The sequence below is a fragment of the Solanum lycopersicum genome, chromosome 5 (assembly GCF_036512215.1).
Source record: "Solanum lycopersicum chromosome 5, SLM_r2.1".
NCBI classification, from domain to species: Eukaryota; Viridiplantae; Streptophyta; class Magnoliopsida; order Solanales; family Solanaceae; genus Solanum; species Solanum lycopersicum.
Genome location: NC_090804.1, coordinates 13081290 through 13102530, shown reverse-complemented (window position 1 = coordinate 13102530; position 21241 = coordinate 13081290). Strand labels below are relative to the sequence as shown.

At 38.9% G+C, this 21241-nt stretch overlaps 1 protein-coding gene and 1 long non-coding RNA gene across 2 annotated transcripts; one reads left to right on the top strand and one right to left on the bottom strand.

Annotated features, from left to right (window-relative positions):
• The first annotated feature begins 2176 nt into the window (after positions 1-2176).
• On the top strand, positions 2177-4939 carry LOC101252392 (protein LAZY 1). The gene is made up of 6 exons (XM_004239194.5): positions 2177-2533; positions 2599-2665; positions 2756-3196; positions 3280-3647; positions 4243-4483; positions 4626-4939. The coding sequence occupies exons 1-6, from the start codon at positions 2528-2530 to the stop codon at positions 4643-4645; spliced, it is 1143 nt and encodes a 380-aa protein (XP_004239242.1). The 5' UTR covers positions 2177-2527; the 3' UTR covers positions 4646-4939.
• Positions 4940-9129: 4190 nt separating this feature from the next.
• LOC138348526 (uncharacterized) lies at positions 9130-11283 on the bottom strand. The gene is made up of 2 exons (XR_011221178.1): positions 9846-11283; positions 9130-9531 (listed from the first exon to the last, which is right to left on the bottom strand). It is a non-coding gene; the product is annotated as an uncharacterized lncRNA (long non-coding RNA).
• Positions 11284-21241: the final 9958 nt, after the last annotated feature.

Genomic DNA, 21241 nt, shown 5'->3' with positions numbered 1-21241 from the left:
GGGTTGAGTCTGACCCAAATGTTATCATTACATGGTATTAAAGCCAAACTTAGTTCCATTTGTTGTTCACTGATGTTAGGTTGGTTCCCCTATTTATAAGTGTTCACGCTTAGTTATATGGACTTGAACAAACTTCTCTTGAAAATACTTTCCTCTATACCAAACACAATACGAGTAATCTAGCAATATTTCTATTCCTCCCCATACACATACACTCGCATTTGCAACAATCCTACGTTCAAAATGAACATTTATGTGTATATCAAAGCATTAAGATATAGAAAGCATTACTTTCTAAATTTTAGGGCGAATACGTTCAAATATTTCTACCATATTATTAATTTCCCTAGAGTTTAAAATAGTTACATTTTATAACACATTAATAATTTCATATCAAATTCCAAGTCAATACCCCTAGATACGTATTATTTGCTACCAGATGCATTGAAATAGGGAGAAAAGTGAGTGAGAACACGAGGGAGTGAGATTTATCTATACATCACATATACATGTGAAATCACTTGAATACAGTATATCTAGAAAAAATTACACCTGAACAAACCAAAATTTGGTAAGATTCATAATATTGCAAACTAGTGTATCGTTAAAAATAAGGGATGCAACCTGCTAAAACTGTTTGTTCTGACTTTGTTATACTCCAATCATTTTCTGCTTCCCTAGTACATTCTTATATATGAAAAGATGTCCAAGTGAAAAAGTAATATTTACTTTTTAACAGTAGGTAAGAAGGTGGCAGGAGCAATGCAAAAGGGTTGTTCTCATATGAAACAAAGGGAAAAAAATATATACCTGTTTCATTGGCACTTTCTTATGATGACTGACCTCCATCCACATCACTACACTGTCCAGACAAACACTAAAAATATATATTGCAATACTAGTTCCATGTGTTCTGTTGTCCACTAAACCAATACATGATGTTACTTAATCCTATACACCCATGGTGTAAAATAACTTTTACACTATCAAACAACATAAAAACGACTATGGGTCTACATGAAAAATAGGACAAATTACCTGTTACGATATAGACATAATATATAAACATGATATTTAACTTGGCTTGAGCTGACAATCATAATCTTTAACTTTGAATGTGCACAAATAGACATTTAAATATGTATAAAATTGAACAATTAGACATATTTGTCCGACATGTCGTCCTTGCACCCTACATATATTATGTCACGTAGGACACATATATCTTCTTGTTCAATTTTATATAAGATTTAAGTGTTTACTTATGCGCACCCAAAATTAGAGGACATAGATACACCTGAATCCTAATTTAAAAGGGTGTTTATGCAATATGTCTACAACATATAATAATTTATCGTTGAGATTAAATGAATTGTTAATTTCCTCATAAGTGACATGTGTGCAACATGTTTACATCTTAAGTTCTTCAATTTTGATATTCTATGCAAAGCATGGACTTGTTGCAGCGGACCACAAGAAAAAAATCTAATTTGTTTCATTAGTCTCATTATTGTACTATATCAAAAGCAAATTAAGCTAATCTCCTTATATATAATATAAATAATATATATTCCACCTTGTCATATCATACATTCATACTTGAAGATGCTACTAAACAATTACTATTATATTTCTCTTTTCTCATGAGACTAATCATTCAACATGAGCCTAATCATTCAACATACCTTGAAAACTATATTTTAAGTAAAAAATAATTTAAAAAAATTATCATAAAAAGTCTGCATGATAATTAGATGATTACAAAGAGATGTGCCTGAGAAACATGATATATATCATCTGGAAGTTCAGTCCATATTTGTCTAAACATTAAGACTAGATGATAGGTACCCTTAATCAACCATGCATGTAGTACCACAAAAGTAACTTTTAGCGATAATAAATAGATATATTAATAGAGAGTATTAAAATTTTTATTTTACTAGCATTAGTTAAATGTCATTAGATCAAATGTCGCTAAAGGCTTTATGGACATATACAAAAAGTGAGAATTGCTACTAAAAATACATATTTAGCGGCAATATATTGAGTTATTATTGTTAATTAATTGTCACTAAAACTCTTTTTTAATGTATTGTGCTTCTATTATAATTATGATTAAAATAAAAATATAACTGAACTGATCCTTTATATATTACTATTATTTTCGGTACCTAACATGATTTTTATTAATCACCAGTAAAAACATTACAAAATCATAGCTTAGTCAAACTCAACTAGCTATCTCATAACTCCTTGTAACTGGACTATATCATTTATATATTACTATAAGAGTTAAATAAATTGGAAAAATAAAACCATTCTCTTTCCACACAACTTTTACCTAAAGAATTAAAAGATATTAGAATAAACAGTCAAGCCCAAACTTGTTTGTGACTTCATGTATGCTTCCTAAAGCAGTCCAACATCACAATTAACTCTTTATAAATAACTCACACCAACTAATTAAAGCTTCAGTTCTTCTGTTCTTCACATTTAAGTTAAGTGCAGCTAGTTATCTATTCCCAAAATGAAGGTAATCAATATATTAACTTAATTGTAGTATCGTATCCATCTTCATTCTTGTTTACTTTGTTGCAGTTACTTGGTTGGATGCATCGTAAGTTTCGACAGAATAGCAGTGAACCACTAAAGGAATTTTCTGTAGGTAAGTGTTTTTTTCTCTGTACCAGTTTTTCGTGTGATTAATACGATTAAGAGCAGGGAGAATACAAGTGACTTTTTTGGTTGTGTTTAGGAAATCCTTGTACTTGTCTTACTGGGCAGCCATCACTAGATGATATACATTGCTACCCAAAGTCAAATTTTTACAATAAGTCTTTGAGTAAAACTCAGAGAGACAATCACTTGAGAAAATCATTTGCTGGTCTAGAGGCAGCAGCAAGGGCAGATCATTACGATCTCGAAGAAGAGTCATCTGCTGCTCTTTCTGAGTTGTTCCATGGATTCCTTGCAATTGGTACACTTGGTACTGATCCCCTTCTTGATGATCCTTCAACACCGACATTTTCCATCTCTGTGGAAAATATTGCTGAAAAGGATACTGAAGTGACTGAAAATGAACTGAAGCTGATTAATGATGAACTCGAGAAGGTGTTGGGAGCTGAAGCTAAAGATGATACTTGTAATCTTTCTTCAGGAAGAAACAGCTATGTTAGCACTGGAAGAAGCAGTCATGGTGATATAATATTATTTATATATATATGTTAAAGTGTGCAATTATATATTTGAAACTAATTGTTATACATTCGACGTACACAGGTAGCACCATTACACTAAGTGGAAAGCAATTGGAAAGTGCAGAGAACAATGGAAACGGAACAACGGTCTGTCCACTTCAGGGCTATCTATTTGGATCAACTGTTGAGATGCAAGAGACAACTTCTGCTTCTGCTAAGAAAGAACATAGGCCTTCGCTCGGTGAGCTATTTCAAAAAACTAAACTAGCAGAAGAAAACTATGGACCTAAATATCATGAGAAGCGAACAGATAAGGATTCTGATAAATCTGCTGTGCACCTTATGAAGAAAATACTGAAGAAAAAGATGCTTCATGCTTCCTCCCGAAACTCAGTATCAGCTTCAGGGGGAACTGTTGATTCTGTTTCAGCAGAGTCAAAACCCCATAAGGTAGGTGCTTACGTCTTTCTCTACGTTAAGGAACATAACTATGATCATCTAACATTTGAGATGAAGGAGATTCAATTTGTATCGTCACATTACACATAAAGCTGTTTGATCAATAGTATCAAAATGCTAGTGAACCAAATGATCTGACTTGTATAAATGTTGAAACATTTTTTGCAATTACATCTCTGTTGTGCAAACAATAGACCTCACGAACATTTGTTCATTAAAGAACATTGGCTATTACGAAAAGTCATTTGTTCATGAGAACATGACTATTATGAAAAGTTGTATGTTCATGAAAAAATATGACTATTGTGAAAAGTATCGCTTAAATTCTCTAAATACAAGGACTCTGTAGAAGCAGACGAAGAATAAATCTACTGGTATATACAAGGCTTTATTGTATCCTAAAAGGAATGTAAATGGACAATAATATCTCTTTTAAAGAATGTGATTATTCACACCTCAAAGCCATCTTATTCTTCTTCAATTGTATTTCCTACTATTTTCTAATACTCACCAATTAAGATATTATTGTTAGTTGAATTTCCAAATACAAGTTTAGGCTTAAACTAAATAGTTGCAAGTTATGCAGATCCTACAAATGTTCCACAGAAAAGTCCATCCTGAGAGCTCAATGAAGCCTGATAAATTCTTAAAAAATGAGAGGGCACATGACCGTGGAGGACTATCACTTGCACGTGATGATATCACAATTATCCCTCACCATCGCCTCTCAAAGGACAGCATCAAGGGTCAGCCTATCATGCAACAGTCCACGGTAGATGGTGATTCAAATGAAAACCGAGAATGCTGGATCAAAACTGATGCAGATTGTAAGTGATTCTCAAATCTTGAATTCACATTTTTTTATAATTATAAAGAATCTGTTTAATTCCTCTGACTATATATCCCTTAAAGATAAGTTGTTCATATAGAAAACCAATCTGGGACTAATCAGATTTTGTTTTGTTGTAGACTTTGTGCTGGAGCTCTAAATTGCCAAAGCAGCTAGCTCATATTGTAAGATATGTTTGTCTCTTCAAAATCTATGCAATTCTGCGTTGTTGGAATGGTTATATAATTTTCAGAGAAATGTGAGAAAATAAAAGAGGGTGTTCCTCTAAACATATATTGTGTGTGAGACGCATGAGATGTATTAGCTAAAACTGTTCTGTGGTAAAGATTCAAGTATTAATGTTGTATCTCAAAGACTGCAAGTTAAATTTCATGGAGTAATGTATGTTTCGTGTTAAATTTATCAAAATACAGGGAAAAGATTGTCATCCTCATGTCATATAACGATTAGTACATATTTACCTCCCTTCGCTTCAAAAACACGTGAAATTCTTTAATTTCCATAAGTTTATTGATAATATGTCAGATAGGAAATTTATAAATTGTAAGTTGGTATAGCCAAGTTTCACACAAGATGCCCTTAATAAATTAGTTACTACACAAGTTCAAAAAGATGTGGCTTGAGCCATGGGAACTTTCGCCTTACTTTTAAACATTTCATTTTGTATTAGGTGACCGATCGGAGCTTATTATAAGCTAGAAACTCTCTTATGCAAGTCTCTCTGTGTGTTTGAGAGTGAAAAAAGATCTCAAGTGTGTCATCCTTCCAATGAGTTTCATGTGGTTCAATAGTGTACAATATTATTAACTTTGGTCAATGTACCTATATGCCCTTGATAGTTACAAGTAGTACAAGTATTACAACTCAAGGTTACAGTGTTCAACATAATTAGATACTAGGAAAAATACGCCAAGGTAAGTAGAGCTTAATATGGTTATGAAAGCCCAAAATAGTATATCCCTTTTCAAACAAGATCCGCCATATTTTGCTGAAATACATAATCCTAAAATTTAACAAGTTTGTTGGGGAAAACAAGGCTAAAACACATGGCGGTCCGAGGAATGGGTGCATGGTGATAGGGTTTACTGAAGGCTAACAACAACAACAACAAACAACAAACAACAACATCAATAGCAAGAAAAACAGCTGTAGCAACAACAACAAAAACAGAAACAGCAACAACAACGTCAACAATAACAATAAACAAACAACAACGACAAAAAACAAGCAACAACATAATATTTTAATTTTTTATTTGGGTACCATTTTCCCTCTAAAACATTAAAAATCGCCGAATATCAGAAAGTTCCCCTAAAACTTACAACCCAATCAATAACCCCTCTATTCCCACGTAAATACACCCAGATACCATATCTCTTTCCTCTCAAACCCATTCCTTTGGTCATTCTCCACTTTCCCTTCCTATTTTTTGTGTGATTTTTGCTAAGTAATTTTTTACTCTTACAGGTTATGCAAAATGGAATGATTGATAAACAATATTTTCTTTGATATATGAGTTTTATTGATTCATACTAAAATTTAAAATTTACGCTATTATTTTTAGTTAGTACTTAATTTATAGGCATTTCATATGCATATATATCTTACAATTGTTAAGGATTCGTGCAAATTTTCACCACACCATGAAATTATTCATACTCGATTTTTAACTAATTTCTGGTAAGTTTAAAATTTATTTTTTGCTTAGTTAAGAATTATGCAATAATTTTGTTCTCGATAAAATTTGACTATTCTAATTAAAGGGCAGTTTTGCTATTAGAATGTGATCAATATTAGTATAACAGATAACTTAAAAATTATATGTTTTCTTATTTAATCTGGTAAGCTCTTGGATTTATGAGTGTTTTTCTAGTAAATAGAAGAAAAAAAATAAGTGTGAACATCAGCTACCATGGATTACTCCATGGATTTAGAGCTGGAACAGTGCAGAACCTTTTAGAGAAGAAGAGGAGAATAGGAAGGCTTTGTATTGCACTGAAAGTTGTATCTACAACAATTATCTACAAGTCTATTTATACAATGATTTATGACCAACTAATTTCTGCTCTACTTACTATGATGACTAGCTAACACTATCTAATTATGAGTTTGTTATAACCTCCTAACTAACTGCGATATCACTAATCTCAATACTCCCCTTCAAGCTGGATGGCAAGAATACATTCTTCAGACCATGCTTGACAAGTAAATGACCATGTTGAGCCTTTCCCAGCCCTTTGGTAAATAAATCAGCTGGCTGCTCTCTTGTTCCTATGTGATGAGTCTTGATTAGTCCTTGTTGTAGTTTTTCTCTCACAAAATGACAATTAATATCAATGTGCTTAGTTCGTTCGTGAAAAATTGGTTTTAGAGCTATTTGTATAGCTGACTTGCTACACAATGCAAATCAATAGGTTGTACAATTGAAACTCCAAGTTCCTTGAACAGACCTGTCAACCAAGAGAGTTCTGCCACTGTGGATGTCATGCTCCTAAATTCAGTTTAAGCTGAGCTCCGTGAGATTGTTTCTTGCTTCTTCGACTTCCATGAAATAAAGGAAGATCCAAACTTAATCATATAACCTGTGACTGATTTTCTAGATTGGGAACAAGCAGCCCAGTCTGAATCACAGTAGGCAAATAATTGATGAGATGTAGTAGAAGACATAAACAAGCAAAAGCATGGAGCATTCTTGATGTATCTAATCACCCTGATAATAGCAAGCATGTGAGACTCTTTTGGTTTATGCCTGAATTGACTCAAAACCTGCACTATGTAAGAAATGTCAGGTCTGGTCATAACGAGATATAGCAGCCTTCCCACTAGTCTTTGGTACCTCTCAGGATCAATCAGTAACTTATCATTAGTTGTGCTTCCTGTGGCTACATCAAACTCATAGGAAGTATGTCTTTGATTGAAGTCAAGTGGAGTTGAAGCAGGTTTAGTTCCCCCTTGACCTGAATCTGCAATTAATTCAAGGGCATATTTTCTCTGATTCAACAAAATTTTCAAAGGCATTCCTGGAAAATTCAAGGCCAAGAAAAAATCTCAAGACACTAAGATCCTTCATCTTAAACTTCTGCCGAAGGTTGGATTTGGTAGATTGAATGAGTGTATGGTTGGAACCAGTAAGCATCAGATCATCCACATAAACCAAGATAACAACAACATCAGAATCAACAGTAAGAGTGAACAAAGAGTAGTCAAAATGACTCTGAACAAAACCCAAATCCTGCAAAGCTGAAGTGAGCTTCAGGTTCCATTGCCTGGAAGCATGTTTCAATCCACACAAAGACTTTTTTAGCTTGCAAACCTTGTGATGAGAACCTTTAAAAAACCCTGAAGGTATTTGCATATAAACCTCCTCAACCAAATCACCCTGAAAGAAGGCATTGTACACATCCATTTGATAGATATGCCAATTTTAGAGGCAGCAATAGCTAGGACAGACCTGACAGTAACAATCTTAGCAACTGGGGAGAAGATTTCTTGGTAATCAAGATCCTCCTTTTGACTAAATCTCTTGGCAACTACTCTTGCCTTGAACCTTTAAATCGTACCATCACCTTTATATTTTTTTTTAAACACCAATTTGCAACCCACAACATTCTTTCCTGGAGGAAGATCAACAATGTCCAAAGTACCATTTTCTTCAAGAGCAACAATCTCTTGTTTCATGGCAAGAACCCATCTGTAATCTTGAACAACCTCATTATAGGTCTTAGTTTCAATTTCAGAGGTGTGAGCAGCTAGGCAGGTGGCATACTCAGGAGAAACTAGAGCATAGCTCAGGTAATCAGACATAGAGATACAAGAGTTGACTACATATTCATTAAACCACTAGGGTGTAGACTTAGGTCTGTGTGATCTTCTTAGTGGAGCCTAAGACACATCAAACACTGGATGGTTTGCATGTACTGGTGCAGTAGGAGGAGGAATAACATGTGTAGAGGCCATAGGGTCTACTGGAACATCATCAGCAAAATCCATGATAGGAAATATAGGACCATTACTAGGAATCATCTATTTAAAAGGATAAACAGATTCATGAATAACAACATCCCTACTAAAAAAGAAACTTTTAGAATGCAAATCATATAGTTTATAACCCTTCTTAGTGGCTGAATAACCCATAAAGACAGTAGGAAGTGCTCTGGCAGCAAATTTATCCCTCCTCTGGACATTTACTGAATATGCTAAACGTCCAAAAACCCGGAGATGATCAAAAGGTGGGGAAGTGTGATAAAACATCTCAAAAGGAGATTTATTCCTTAGCACAGAGGAAGGAAGTCCGTTGATGATATGCACTGCTGTAAGTACACAGTCACCCAAAAAACATAGAGGTATGGAAGCCTTGAACCTGAGGGCCCTAAATACTTCAAGAATGTATCTATGTCGTCTCTCCACCTCCCCATTCTGTTGTGGAGTATAAACACATGTAGTTTGGTGAACAGTCCCATGTTCAATAAGGAAATTATGCATAGAGGAGGTAAGAAACTCTAAACCATTATCAGTTCGAAGAACTTTGATGTTAGAGTTGTACTGAGTGTGAATCATGGAAAAAAATTTTTAGCATAAAAAAAGTTTCATCCTTAGTGTTCGTCAAAAACTACCAAGTAAGTCTGGAGAAATCATCCACAATTGTTAGAAAGAACCTTTTTCCAATAGTAGTTGGCATTCTATATGGCCCCCATACATCAACATGTATCAAATCAAACACAGCTTTAGAATGAGTATTACTAAGAGGAAATGGTAAACTGGTTTTTCGAGCTAAAGGACATACAGGACATAAACCACAAGACTTATCTAGACTACTGTGTAAAACTTGTCCATCTTTTGTAAGGCTACAAAAGGCATGTGTCCAAGTCTTCTATGCCAAATACTGAGAGTAGCAGAGTCTTCGACAACAGTTTGAGCTTTAGGACAGACTGAAGGAAAGGAGTGTAGTGACTTAGCAACATCACCAAACAAATAAAGGCCACCTGATTCTGTACCAGTCCCCAATACCTTGCCACTGCAAAGGTCCTGAAATATACATAATTCAGGATAGAAAGCCACCATACAATTCCACTCCATAGTGAGCTTGGAAACAGATAGCAGGTTAAAATGGAAGTTAGGTATATAAAGAACATCAGAAATTTGTTGTGTGGGAAATATATGCACAGAACCTTTGTGTGTGATATCAGATTTTTCACCATTAGGTAAATGTACTTGACCAACATTAGATAATTGTTGTAGCTCATTTAGGATATTTAGGTTGGAAATCATATGGTTTGTTGCACCTGTATCTATCACCCATTGAATTTTCTCCAATTTAGATATTAGTGATAGAATTATACCTGAGTTTGAGTCGGTAGAGTTAGAAGGACTTGCTAGGGTGGCTGTGGCCACATTAGCTGTGACATCCGACCCTCTGAGAATCATCTGTTGAATCTGGTAGTATGGTTCAGGTGAGAAAATAGATTGTACAACCTCAGGAGTTGTAGTTTGTGGTGGAGAATCCTCAGCTACACAATTCACAGGATTTTTCAATTCCTCACAGGATTGAATGTCCTACAAACAGGTTCTATTGTACTGATTCCTGGCGTTGAATTGACCGAGCAATCTCTTACAAACTGCTCTAGTATGTCCAAACTTTCTGCAATAATCACAGTATAGATCTGCCTTCTTAGATCTGTAGGTAGGTGCTGGTTTGTTTGTCATTAAGGCAGTGGAATCAGCTATCTTCTGGCATGACAGAGGTAAGAGATCTCTGACTTTCTTCTTGTATAATAAGAGCATAAATCTGATTCAAGGACGGCAAAGGTTGCATCATCAACACCTGACTTTTGGCTCGAGAATAGGAATCATTCAATCCTGTGAGGAATTGAAAAATCCTGTGTTTCTGAATGTGCTCAGTAAATATCCTTGAGGTTGCACAATTGCAGGTAGGAGGAGGAATTAAGGCATCAAATTCATCCCACAGATCACTCAGTTTGGAGAAATAAGTTGATACAGCAGTAGTACCTTGAGTAAGAAAGGCAATCTCCTTATGAAGATGAAAACTGCGAACACTATTCTCCTTGTCAAACTTATCCTTCAAATTCTCCCAAACCTTTTGTTAATCTGAGGCTTATGAAATTCCAGTTAGCAACTCCTTCGAGACTACATTCATGATCCAGGATAATACAATAGCATTACACCTTCCTAGCATTTCAACAGCACTCCAGTATATGAGGATTTCGCACAACTACCATAAACAAAACCAAGCTTATTCTTTCCTAATAAAGCTATCTTCATGTATCTGCGCCATAAGGCATAATTTTCAGTGCCGGTTAATTGAAGAGAAATCAGGATAATTTTGGGGGGAAATAGAGGATCATTGTGATGAATAGGCGGCACTGGAGTATCAGCAATGATGAAGCTGGAGTATCAGCCATTGATGAAGATTGATGCTTAGTTCCAGAAAAAAAAACAGAGGATTGTTTAATCGAATAGTGATGAAAGAGAGAGACAATTGCGGAAGCGTAAACAGGCGATCGTACGCTTTGATACCATGTGAACATCAGCTACCATGGATTTAGAGCTGGAACAGTGCATAACCTTTTAGAGAAGAAGAAGAGAATAGGAAGTCGTATCTACAACAATGCTCTACAAGTCTATTTATATAATGATTTATAACCAACAATGCAAAACCCTACAAATCTCTCATTTTGGCTTAAATTTTCTAGCAAAATAATCTGATCCTTCTTCTTCACATAATCCTCATGTATCACTGTTGCGTAAAGTGATTTAAAATTTTTTTGATATGGGTTAAATAGTGGAGCATATGTTAAAAGTTATGAGTATGGTTGAAAGTAGAGCTCATGCACTAAAAATAATATGCATGAGGTTAAAATGGAGCTCATGTGATAAAAGTAAGATACATGAGTTAAAAGTGGAGCCCCAACATAAAAGTTTGCGAGAGTTGAAAGTTGGAGCCCGTGATTTAAAGTAATCATGAGTTGAAAAATGATTTGTTTTAAAGGGTGAAGCAACATGATTATTAAAAATGTATCTGAAATTTTTCTCTACATGTAGTTGTACAAAAATCTTCATAATCATCACGTTGATTGCAAATTGATCTGAAACTGCCTTGAACATTGATACGCTCAAACTTACTTCTCAAATAAGAAGTAAAGCGATCGTGTCAAGTAAATAACCCAACTAGTGAGGTTGGGATCGTTCCCACGAGGAAAATAGTTTAGACTTAACTTCAATCTACTATTACTATTGTTCAGTCAATTACTTCCTTGAAAAGTAAAAACAATAAAAGGGGGGTTTCTATTTCTAAATGAATGAAAATAACTAACGAAATTGAAAGAGACACTTAACAGCTTTGAATGTTGGAGTTTAATCAATTAATCAAAGTAACTAGGGTTTACGTGTTCCCACAGGTTCATAACTTGATAATTCTAACTATAACAATTCTTTCCTAGTATCTTGCATGCAAAGTGATAAGTTATGTATTTCTAAATCCTTGGTTCGGCATCTAGAAAATTTCACTCCGTACCTTGGTCCGGCTACGTGTGTTGCTATCCTAACCCTTATCTTTACCTTATATTAAGCATCGTATTCGATATTTGACTAAGTTATTACCTCGTACCAATCAATACTAGCCTATTAGATAGTATACACTAATGTATGTTGATAATTCTTTTCCTATTATCTACCTCCTTGGTCCGGCAAGTAGCATTAAGGCGAGTTCTAACGTTGGCCATCCGTTAAAAAGACTTCTAAGAGAAATAATTATTAATACATGCAAGACACTATTCTAGAATTGTTATTTTAGTTAGGTTTTACCTCATTATTTGCCTATGGTTCCCACAACCCTAGTTATGGAGTTTAGTTACCCATAGTCATAATCACAATATTGAAATATATTATATAAGAATTCATGTACTTACTTCAATGAGAAAGAGTAAAATCCGAAAGTTTGCTTGATTAATCAACAAAAATCACCAACAATCACTTGCAAGAATCTCAAAGTAATCAAGAATCTCACAAAAAGTCTAATGATAATCAAAAGCCTAACCAAATAATTAAGAGTCTAACTAATAATACCATGTATCACTAATAATACAGAGTCTAACCTCAAAAATGAGGTTTTTTGAACTATTTATAAAAAATAAAAACCTAATTAAACAAGGACTCTATCTGCTGGAATCTGTCAAAATGCGGCTGGGTCAACGGACCTCGCGACGGATCGTCGTGGTCATGACGGACCGTCATGGACTCCGTCGTCCCATACTTGTGCAATTTCTTCTGCTGCTCTCTTCATTGCCCCAACGGCAAGTATGACGGATCGTCATAGACACGACGATCTGTCGAGGGTCTTCGTTCCACAACACTTAAACTCTTGGAACATGGGTACTGGGACTACTTCTCTGAACTTCATGACGAACCTGCAGGACGGACCGTCATAGACACGACGAACCGTCATGGACTCCGTAACCCCACACTTGGTCAGACTTCCCCATCTTCCTTCAGCAGCTGCACTACGCAGCCACCTACGGACCTTCACAAGCATGACGGACCGTCACAAGCTCCGTAGGTGGTCTCTTCTGCATTTCTTTGCTCAAATCTCCGCATTCATCTTTGGACAGATTTCGTGCAAATAAGGAGAAAATTATATAAAAATTAGCACAAAAAGGCTTTTTGACACACTAAATTTAAGGAAAAAATATTAATAATATCATGAAACCACGGTATATCAACACCCTCAAATTAAATTCGTTGTTTGTCCTCAAGGCACTATGACTCAATACAACATCTTTGTACAATAGTATCCATGTTTTATCCTTTGGAATCATTTGGCTATCAATCCCGACGAATCTCATCATATTTATGCATGCTATCACTATTAGGCTTGAATTATGTGGGATCAAAGCATGACACAGACTCACCATGCACTAACACCTATCCTCTTCAATTTATCACCGAGGTGCTAATATTTCCAGTATTGCAACTAGTGTCCTCACTTTCAAACAAAATTCTCATTTTTCACACAATGATTTCAGTTTGAGTATAAGGATTACTATTCAACACTCTCTCTCAGAACAAATTCACGCTCATTCATACATATTGCCATAAGCTTGCCTTTATTTTCACTGCCTTAAGCTCGCTATACAACCCTTAGGATCACGATAGGACTTTCTTAGCTTGTAACATAGGGTCAGGGTCAGGTAGGATATATTTAGATATACTTTAGTGACTTTTTGCCCTCCTTGACATATCGGCTAAACAAACCATTTTCTATCATTTTATCTCGCCCAGTTTCTTATGTTCTTTCACCTTGCTATTTTCTCTTCTTTCTTCGTTTATGTAAGTGACTCTATTCTTTTCTTGCTTGTATTTCTTGTATATTTTTATTCTTCTTTACTTTTCTTTCAACTAATTCTTGAGTCACTTTACTTTTGTTTGTTCTCTCTCTTTGTTCTTTCAACCTCACTTTCCAGAGCATTCCTCATAATAGCCACCCTCAACTCATGGCTTTGCCATGAGTCAAAGTACACAATACCCAAAGTTGGGTCAGGGCCATAACGAAGGTTGTTTACTGCATTAGCCACCCTTATCTTATGCTTTTGGCATAAGCTGAGGTGCACATGTCCAAGGAGGGACCAGGGCCAACACATTATTCCTAGAAAAGATCAGTTGGGGTGAAAAAGAAAGGTCTAATTTAAGCTCAGATCATTTGGATCAAAGAAGGATAAATTTAATTTGGTTCTCTTTTATTTAGGCTAAAATTGGGCTATATTGAATAAGGGCCTATGATCCTTTCCTAATTGTCTATTACAGCTTACTTTTAACCAGGCAAGTTCTAGCTCAGTACAAATAGTGGATTATTCAAATTCTCCTCACACTCACTTGACATCTCATCACTCTACCAGATTATCAGACACCTACTTCGAATTTTAGACTTAGGGTAATGTAGTGGTGTACCTCTATGTCATGCTTAGAGCCACACATTTATCAATTGCTATGCCTAGTCATGCATCATTTTCCATTTTATCAAGATATCATTTTAGCCATCATGCTCCAGAATTAAACTATGTACAGAAGATATAGACATGCCGGTTCAACAGAAAAAGTAATCAGTCTCTTGGGGAAAAAGAACACAGGCGAGAAAATCCCAATAGAGGATAGTGAATTGGGCTACTCAGACTTCACCCTAGAACTCACTTTCCATTTACCCCACCCCCTACAAAAAGTCATGCAATTTTCCCCAATGCATAAAAAATTGAAATACTAGAGTGGTAGGTGAAACAAACCTGAGGCGCAAAGCGCCGACGATCAGCAAGCTGGTGGGTCTGGCTCCCGGAACCCACTTCCTCTATAATCTGGACACCCTCAGTGGTGTCCTCAGCAACAACAGCACTATCAGCAGTGCCTCCTGCTATCTCCACAGTTCGGGAGCTAGACGCCCCAGCCGCAAACTCTCCTGCTCTCATCAGGTGCGCCTCCTCCTCAGCAAGCGAGGCTCTCCTCGCAGCCTCCATCTCACGGCGCTCCTTCTTTCGTGCTCGCGCCTCATCCTCCGCTCGACCCCTATGCCTCTTGGCATGCTCTCGAGGGGAGATGGTGGAATCTCTGAGGTGGTGAATAGGGCCGCAAACACTGTGTCTTTAGCAAGCTTGACAGAAGGGGCCTCAGACTCAGGCACCCTAGCCTCTAAGATCGTGTCAATATCTGCGCGAAGACTGTCGACCGCAACCTGAAGAGTCGACACATCCACCGGAGGGGCTGGCCGGGCTAACACCCGCAACTCAAGAGCGTCCAAGCGCTGGTGAACCTCAGCGATCTTCCGCTCTGTATGCTGGACCATTTTCCGCTCCAAGCGCTCTTCTGCCTCGTTAATAGACCTCTGCATCCACGACTGGATATGATGCAGAAGTGTAGCCTATTGCGCCTCTAATTTTTTGACCCTAGCAAGCGGGACCGACGCGGGTAGAGGGGATTAGCGAGAGGAGCTCTAGGCAGTGCTACTACCCGGGATAGACTCGACCGGGGTAGTGTTAGTAGACACCGCCTGCATAGCCGTGCGGGCCTGGGCTACCGTATCAGCCAAATCGTCACCAAGTGGGGGCAGCTTTGGACGGGGCCCTCTGCGTGGAGCCAACTCATTGGCCTCATCTCTGATGAGGCCTACATCAACAGTGCCCAGTGGGGTCTTGAGCTGATCAACGTGCCATATAGGCACACCTGCGGGCCTGCAGAGAGAAAAGATCATGCACGGGAAAAGGTAAGTAGTTGTGACTTTAAAAGCCCTCTTGTCCATGAATGCCTGTAGAAGCCACACGAAATCCACCTCGAACCCGGCTATCATCGCCGCCATCAGTACTGCTCGATCCCTTGTGACGATATTATTGACGGCTGTGGGGGAAAGGCAGTGGCGGACAATCAACCATAAAAACTTTGCCGTGAAAGTCAGGTTGGCCTTCTTGATGGCCCGCTTTGGCTCGGTCACCCAGTCGACACCCTCTCCATCAACGGACAAGTGCAAGGCCATCCACCTCTTGGTGGTCTTTCTCAGTGATGGCTCACGCAGGAATTGGCCATCTTTAACAATCTGCCATCGGTAGTCAAACTCGGCAGTGAGAGGAGTCCGATTAGCATCAACACCCTCGCCGTATAGAAACCGACGGATGGCAGGTAGGGAAATATTGACCTAAACTCCCCGTACTCAGACCTGCTCCAGTGGGGCCTGTTTGGCGAGTGCAGCCCGCCTATCAATCTGCAATCGGAGAGTCGCTACGTAGGATGCATAGAACTCTCGGACCAGCTCTTCACTATAACGTCCCAACGGCCGTGCTGTCCACTCCAGTCGATGTCTGGTGAAGAGATTGTGGATCTCGGGCATCGTCGGGAGACTCCCTGTAAGGACCCGCCACTCCAGTGTGAGTGTTCGAGTCATAAATCCTTTGTCATTCAGGAAATTTGTGTCGGTGTAGACTTGAAATTGCCCGTCGACACACCACCGGTTGGGCTGGTTAGTAGCCGCGGTGAGAGCCTGAGCTGGTGAACCGGGTGTGGATTCCGAACTCTCATCCTCATCAAACGAGGCCGACGCTGCAGTGGTGGCAGGTGCGGGAACCTCAGTAGAGCAGGAGGATTCCTCCGACCACGAAAATCCTAAGGAGCCAGACGCTCCTTCTTCATTGGTGGCTGACCTAGAAGGTGTGCCGGTCAGTGTGCGCTCCTCATCAAACTGGGAGGCGGTGACTACGCCGGATGCCACTTTTTGGGTGTGGCTCTGGCAGCACGTGCAGCACGGGAAGGTGTGGAAGTGCCTGGGGCACGTACTCGGGGTCACGCTTATCATCAGAGCCAATGACCATGCGGGCAGACGGGGCGACAAACTTCGATCGCCCGCGTACATAGACTCGATCTTGTTTTGGTGACATAGTAGATAGTACCTGTAAAGGATCAATATTAATACGAGAAGAGGAAAACAAGACAAGAAAAATCACACAAAAAAATTTAAAATAAAATGACATTTCTATAGTATCAGTGAAACGCGACGGGCCAGGTGACGATTCGTCATGACTATGACGGACTGTCATGGGGTCCTTCGAGTCTTACTTAGACTATGTATATATGGAGAACCCTGAAGGAGAGTCTCTGACTAGCACGACGGTATGTGCAGGACGGACCATCACAGGTACGACGGTCCGTCATAGGTGTCCGTCAGAGGACACTTGAAAAAAATATGGGGACCCTTAGGAGAGGGGTCTCTGACCATCATAATGGTCATGCAGGACGGACCGTCGTGGGTATGACGGTCCGTCGTACTTGTCCGTTTGAGGACACTTAGAAAAATGGAGAGAGACCCTTAGAAACAGAGTCTCTAAATACTAGAACGGTTGTGTAGGACGGACCATCGTGGGTATGACGGTCCATCGCATATGTCCGTTTGAGGACACTTGCATAAAATTGGACAGCGGGGTGTTAGGGCTTTTGGAACGGACCCTACGACGGTCCGTTGTGGGTACGACAGTCCGTCCTGCACAACTGTTCTGTAGATCAGTGACAGAACTGGGGGTACCCCATTCATCCCCGATGACCCAAATCGAATTTATAGTGTTTTGGACCTACATTTGTCCAACCCAAATACCTAGTAAACTAGCAATGCAAAAGCACCTATGTCTAGGGTTGTAAACACGACAATTTCGAAGATTTTTAACCTAGGTTAGACAGAATTTTATATAAAAGAAATGAACATATCAATAAGAACTAGGCTAAAACTAATTGATAAACAAAAATGAAAGATAAATGAGTAGAAATTAGAGACACATACCTGAGAATTGGAGAAAAACAAGATGGAAAAGTACTTGGTGATCAAGAAGACACCCACAACAACAACTCCGACTAGTAGATGATAACTTTTAGGGCTTTGGAGATTTTTGGGGGAACAATGATCGGTTGATAGAGGGAGAGATTTTGGAAGTTGAAAAGGGAGGGAAATAGGGGGAGTAGTGAAGGAATGGGGGTGAAATGAGGGGTTGGGGAGTTTAAACGGTAAGATTTTGTAAAAAACTCCAGCCGGGTTGGGTCGGGTACGCCTCATTAATGACGCAACGATTCACCGATGACGGTCCGTCTCAGTTATAACGATCCATCATTGGTTCCGTTGTGTGTGACCTAGTTTGAAAATAACAGAAAGACGTACCTGGCACGACAGATTCACGCGACGGTCCATCGCAGGCGCAACGGTACGTCACTGTATCCGTCAGTGACTGCTGCAGAGTAATTTTCTGCAGAATTTCCTGGTGATGTGCCTGCAAATTTAAAACCCATTAGTAGAAAAATTCTACCATTACTAAAAAGACTATAAGTATTGGGTTGCCTCGCAACAAGCGCCTGATTTAATGTCGCAGCATGACTGGGGACACTTGATTACTCAGACTTCATCAAGATGGTATGCCTCTATCACTTCATTCCCCGATGCTTTATGTCCAAAATAGAGTTTTATTCGTTCTCTATTCACCTTAAAAGGCACTCACTCCTTGGATTTTAACTCAACTGCTCCATGAGGGAATACTTGGGTAATCAAGTAAGGGCCAATCTCTTTGGACTTGGGCTTTCCCAGAAGACAAGGCGACCTAGAACTGTCTAAAAGCACTAAATCCCCAATCATGAACTCTTGTTTTTCAATTTTTTTGTTCATTTTCCTTCTTCATCTTTTCTTTGTGGGATATGGCGTATACCGATTGGACCTCACCACTCTGCCTCATGGTCCTACAAATGTTGAAGGTCGTTTCTTCATTGTTCAATCGAAATTTCATCTGTCCCTTTTCCATATCAACTAAGGCTCTACCTGTAGCAAGGAATGGCCTCCCAAGAATAATAGACACCTCAAAATCGACTTCACAATCAAGAATAACAAAATCAGCCGGAAAGATGAATGACTCCACTTTTACTAGCACATTATGGAGTATCCCTATAGTCCTTTTCAATGTTCGATAAGCCATCAGTAGCTGCATCGCAGTGGGTTTTGGGTCACCCAAACCCAACTTCTTGTAAATCGAGAGGGGCATGAGATTTATGCTTTACCCCAGATCACATAATGCTTTCACAAAATGTCATGACCCGACTGTACAAGGAATAGTGAACGCACCCGTATCTTCTTTCTTTTGCACGAGAGATCTTGTAGCAATAGCACTACAATGCTGCAGTCTATCATCATCCTCGAAAGTGACCGATCTTTTCTTTGTAACCAGATATTTCATAAACTTGGCATAACCGGGCATTTGTTCAAGAGCTTCTACCAAAAGGACATTGATAGAAAGCTGGTTCAGCATTGTTATAAAACGCTGATATTTACCATCCTCGGTATTTTTCACTAATCTCTGAGGGAAGGGTGGTGGTGGTCTAGGCATTGGAATTACCTTCATAGGGACTTCTGCATCTTTTCCAGTGCTCTCTTCTGCTTCACCACTACCCTTTACCACCTTATCATCATCCTTTCTCACCTTTTCCTCATTAGACGGCATAGGTGGGTCAATGGTTTTCTTACCACCCCGAGTAGTGATTGGCATACATTGCGCATCATTTTTTGATTTTGGATAGTGTTGCTAGGAAGAGTGCCCGGTTAACGTATGTTCACTGTCGCAGATAATTGGGCCAATTGTAACCCAAGTTGCTTAATCGATATTGCATGTGTATCGACTTTTTGCCCAATACCCGCTAAATAATTTCTCAACACTTTATTGTGCTCATCACTAGCATCGAACCTCCTCATCATTTTATGCAACATATCCTCAACTCGTGCCATACTACCTCCACCATCATTTCTATTACCATAGTTACCCCTGTTGAAGTTGTTGTCGCGGGTATAGTTTCCATCTCGGACATAATGACCCTCACGGCTGTAGTTACCATAGTTCTGACCTTGTTCCCTTGACCTTGGCGCCAATTCTCCTAATTGTAGCCTTGGGCACTTGGTCGGAACCCCCCGTCTACTTATTTACCGCATAGGAATCCTCCTCATAATAACACTCATCATTTTGTGGCGGTGGTTTCGACAAGTAGTTGACTGCATTTATCTTTTCTGCACCCCCAGTGACATGTTTTAGTACCAACCCAAGCTAAGTTCTCATCTGAGCCATTTATTTACGAATCTCATCTGTGGCTGGGTTGTGAGTGGACTGCACTACGAAGGTGTTTCTCTCGGTATCTGACTTCCTAGTACTCCAAGCTTTATTATTCTAGGAGATTTTCTCTAATTTTTCAGCAATCTCAGCATAAGGACACTCCTCATAAGATCCACCTGCTATAGTGTCTAACACCGCTTTATAATTATCATCCTGTCCCCGATAGAAGTATTCCTTTAGTGACTCATCATCTATACGGTGATTTGGGACACTTCTCAAGAACGAGGTGAATCTATCCCAAGAATTACTAACTGACTCTCCTGGTAGTGCCACAAAGTTGTTCACTCTGTCTTTGTGGTTTAGTTTCTTGGAGACGGGATAGTAGCGTGCTGAGAAGACATCCCTTAGTTGGTTCCAAGTGAAAATTGAGTTATAAGGGAGCTCAGTGAACCATATAGCATCCTCTCCCGTCAGTGAGAGAGGAAACACTCTGAGCCCTATTACATTTAAGTCCAAGTCAGGCCTCCCTACACAGCTTTTACACACTGCCCTTACCTTAGCTATATGGGCATGTGGATCCTCAGAAGGTAGCCCTGAAAACAAACCTCTGGTAGTGAGTATTTGCATCAGGCTACTAGTTACCACAAAGGTGTGGCCTGTGGGTAGAGGAGGCAAGACAAGTGGCCCATTGGAGTCTGCTATGTTATCATAGCCTCTGTAGTATGCTTGGGGCCGTGGAACGGGATTTTGTCCCCTCTGTTGGTGTTCACCCGGAGCATCAGGTAACAACTGACCATGAACATCAACAGGAGCTGGGATGTTCTGGTTTGGATCATCATCATTGATTCCCAAGTTTCGATTCATGTTGCGTAGTGTACGCTCTAATTCGTGATCATAGGGAAACAAGGGTTCTCTTTCTATCCGTGTATTTGGCATATAAGGAGGTTGGTTCTGCATAAATCAAAATAATAAAACAAAGTAAAATCAAGAAAATATCAACTAAACTATAGTAATAAGTTTAAGTTAATCTAAAAGCTATAATCCCCGGCAGCGGCGCCAAAATTTGATACGCTCAAACTTACTTCTAAAATAAGAAGTAAAGCAGTCGTGTCAAGTAAATAACC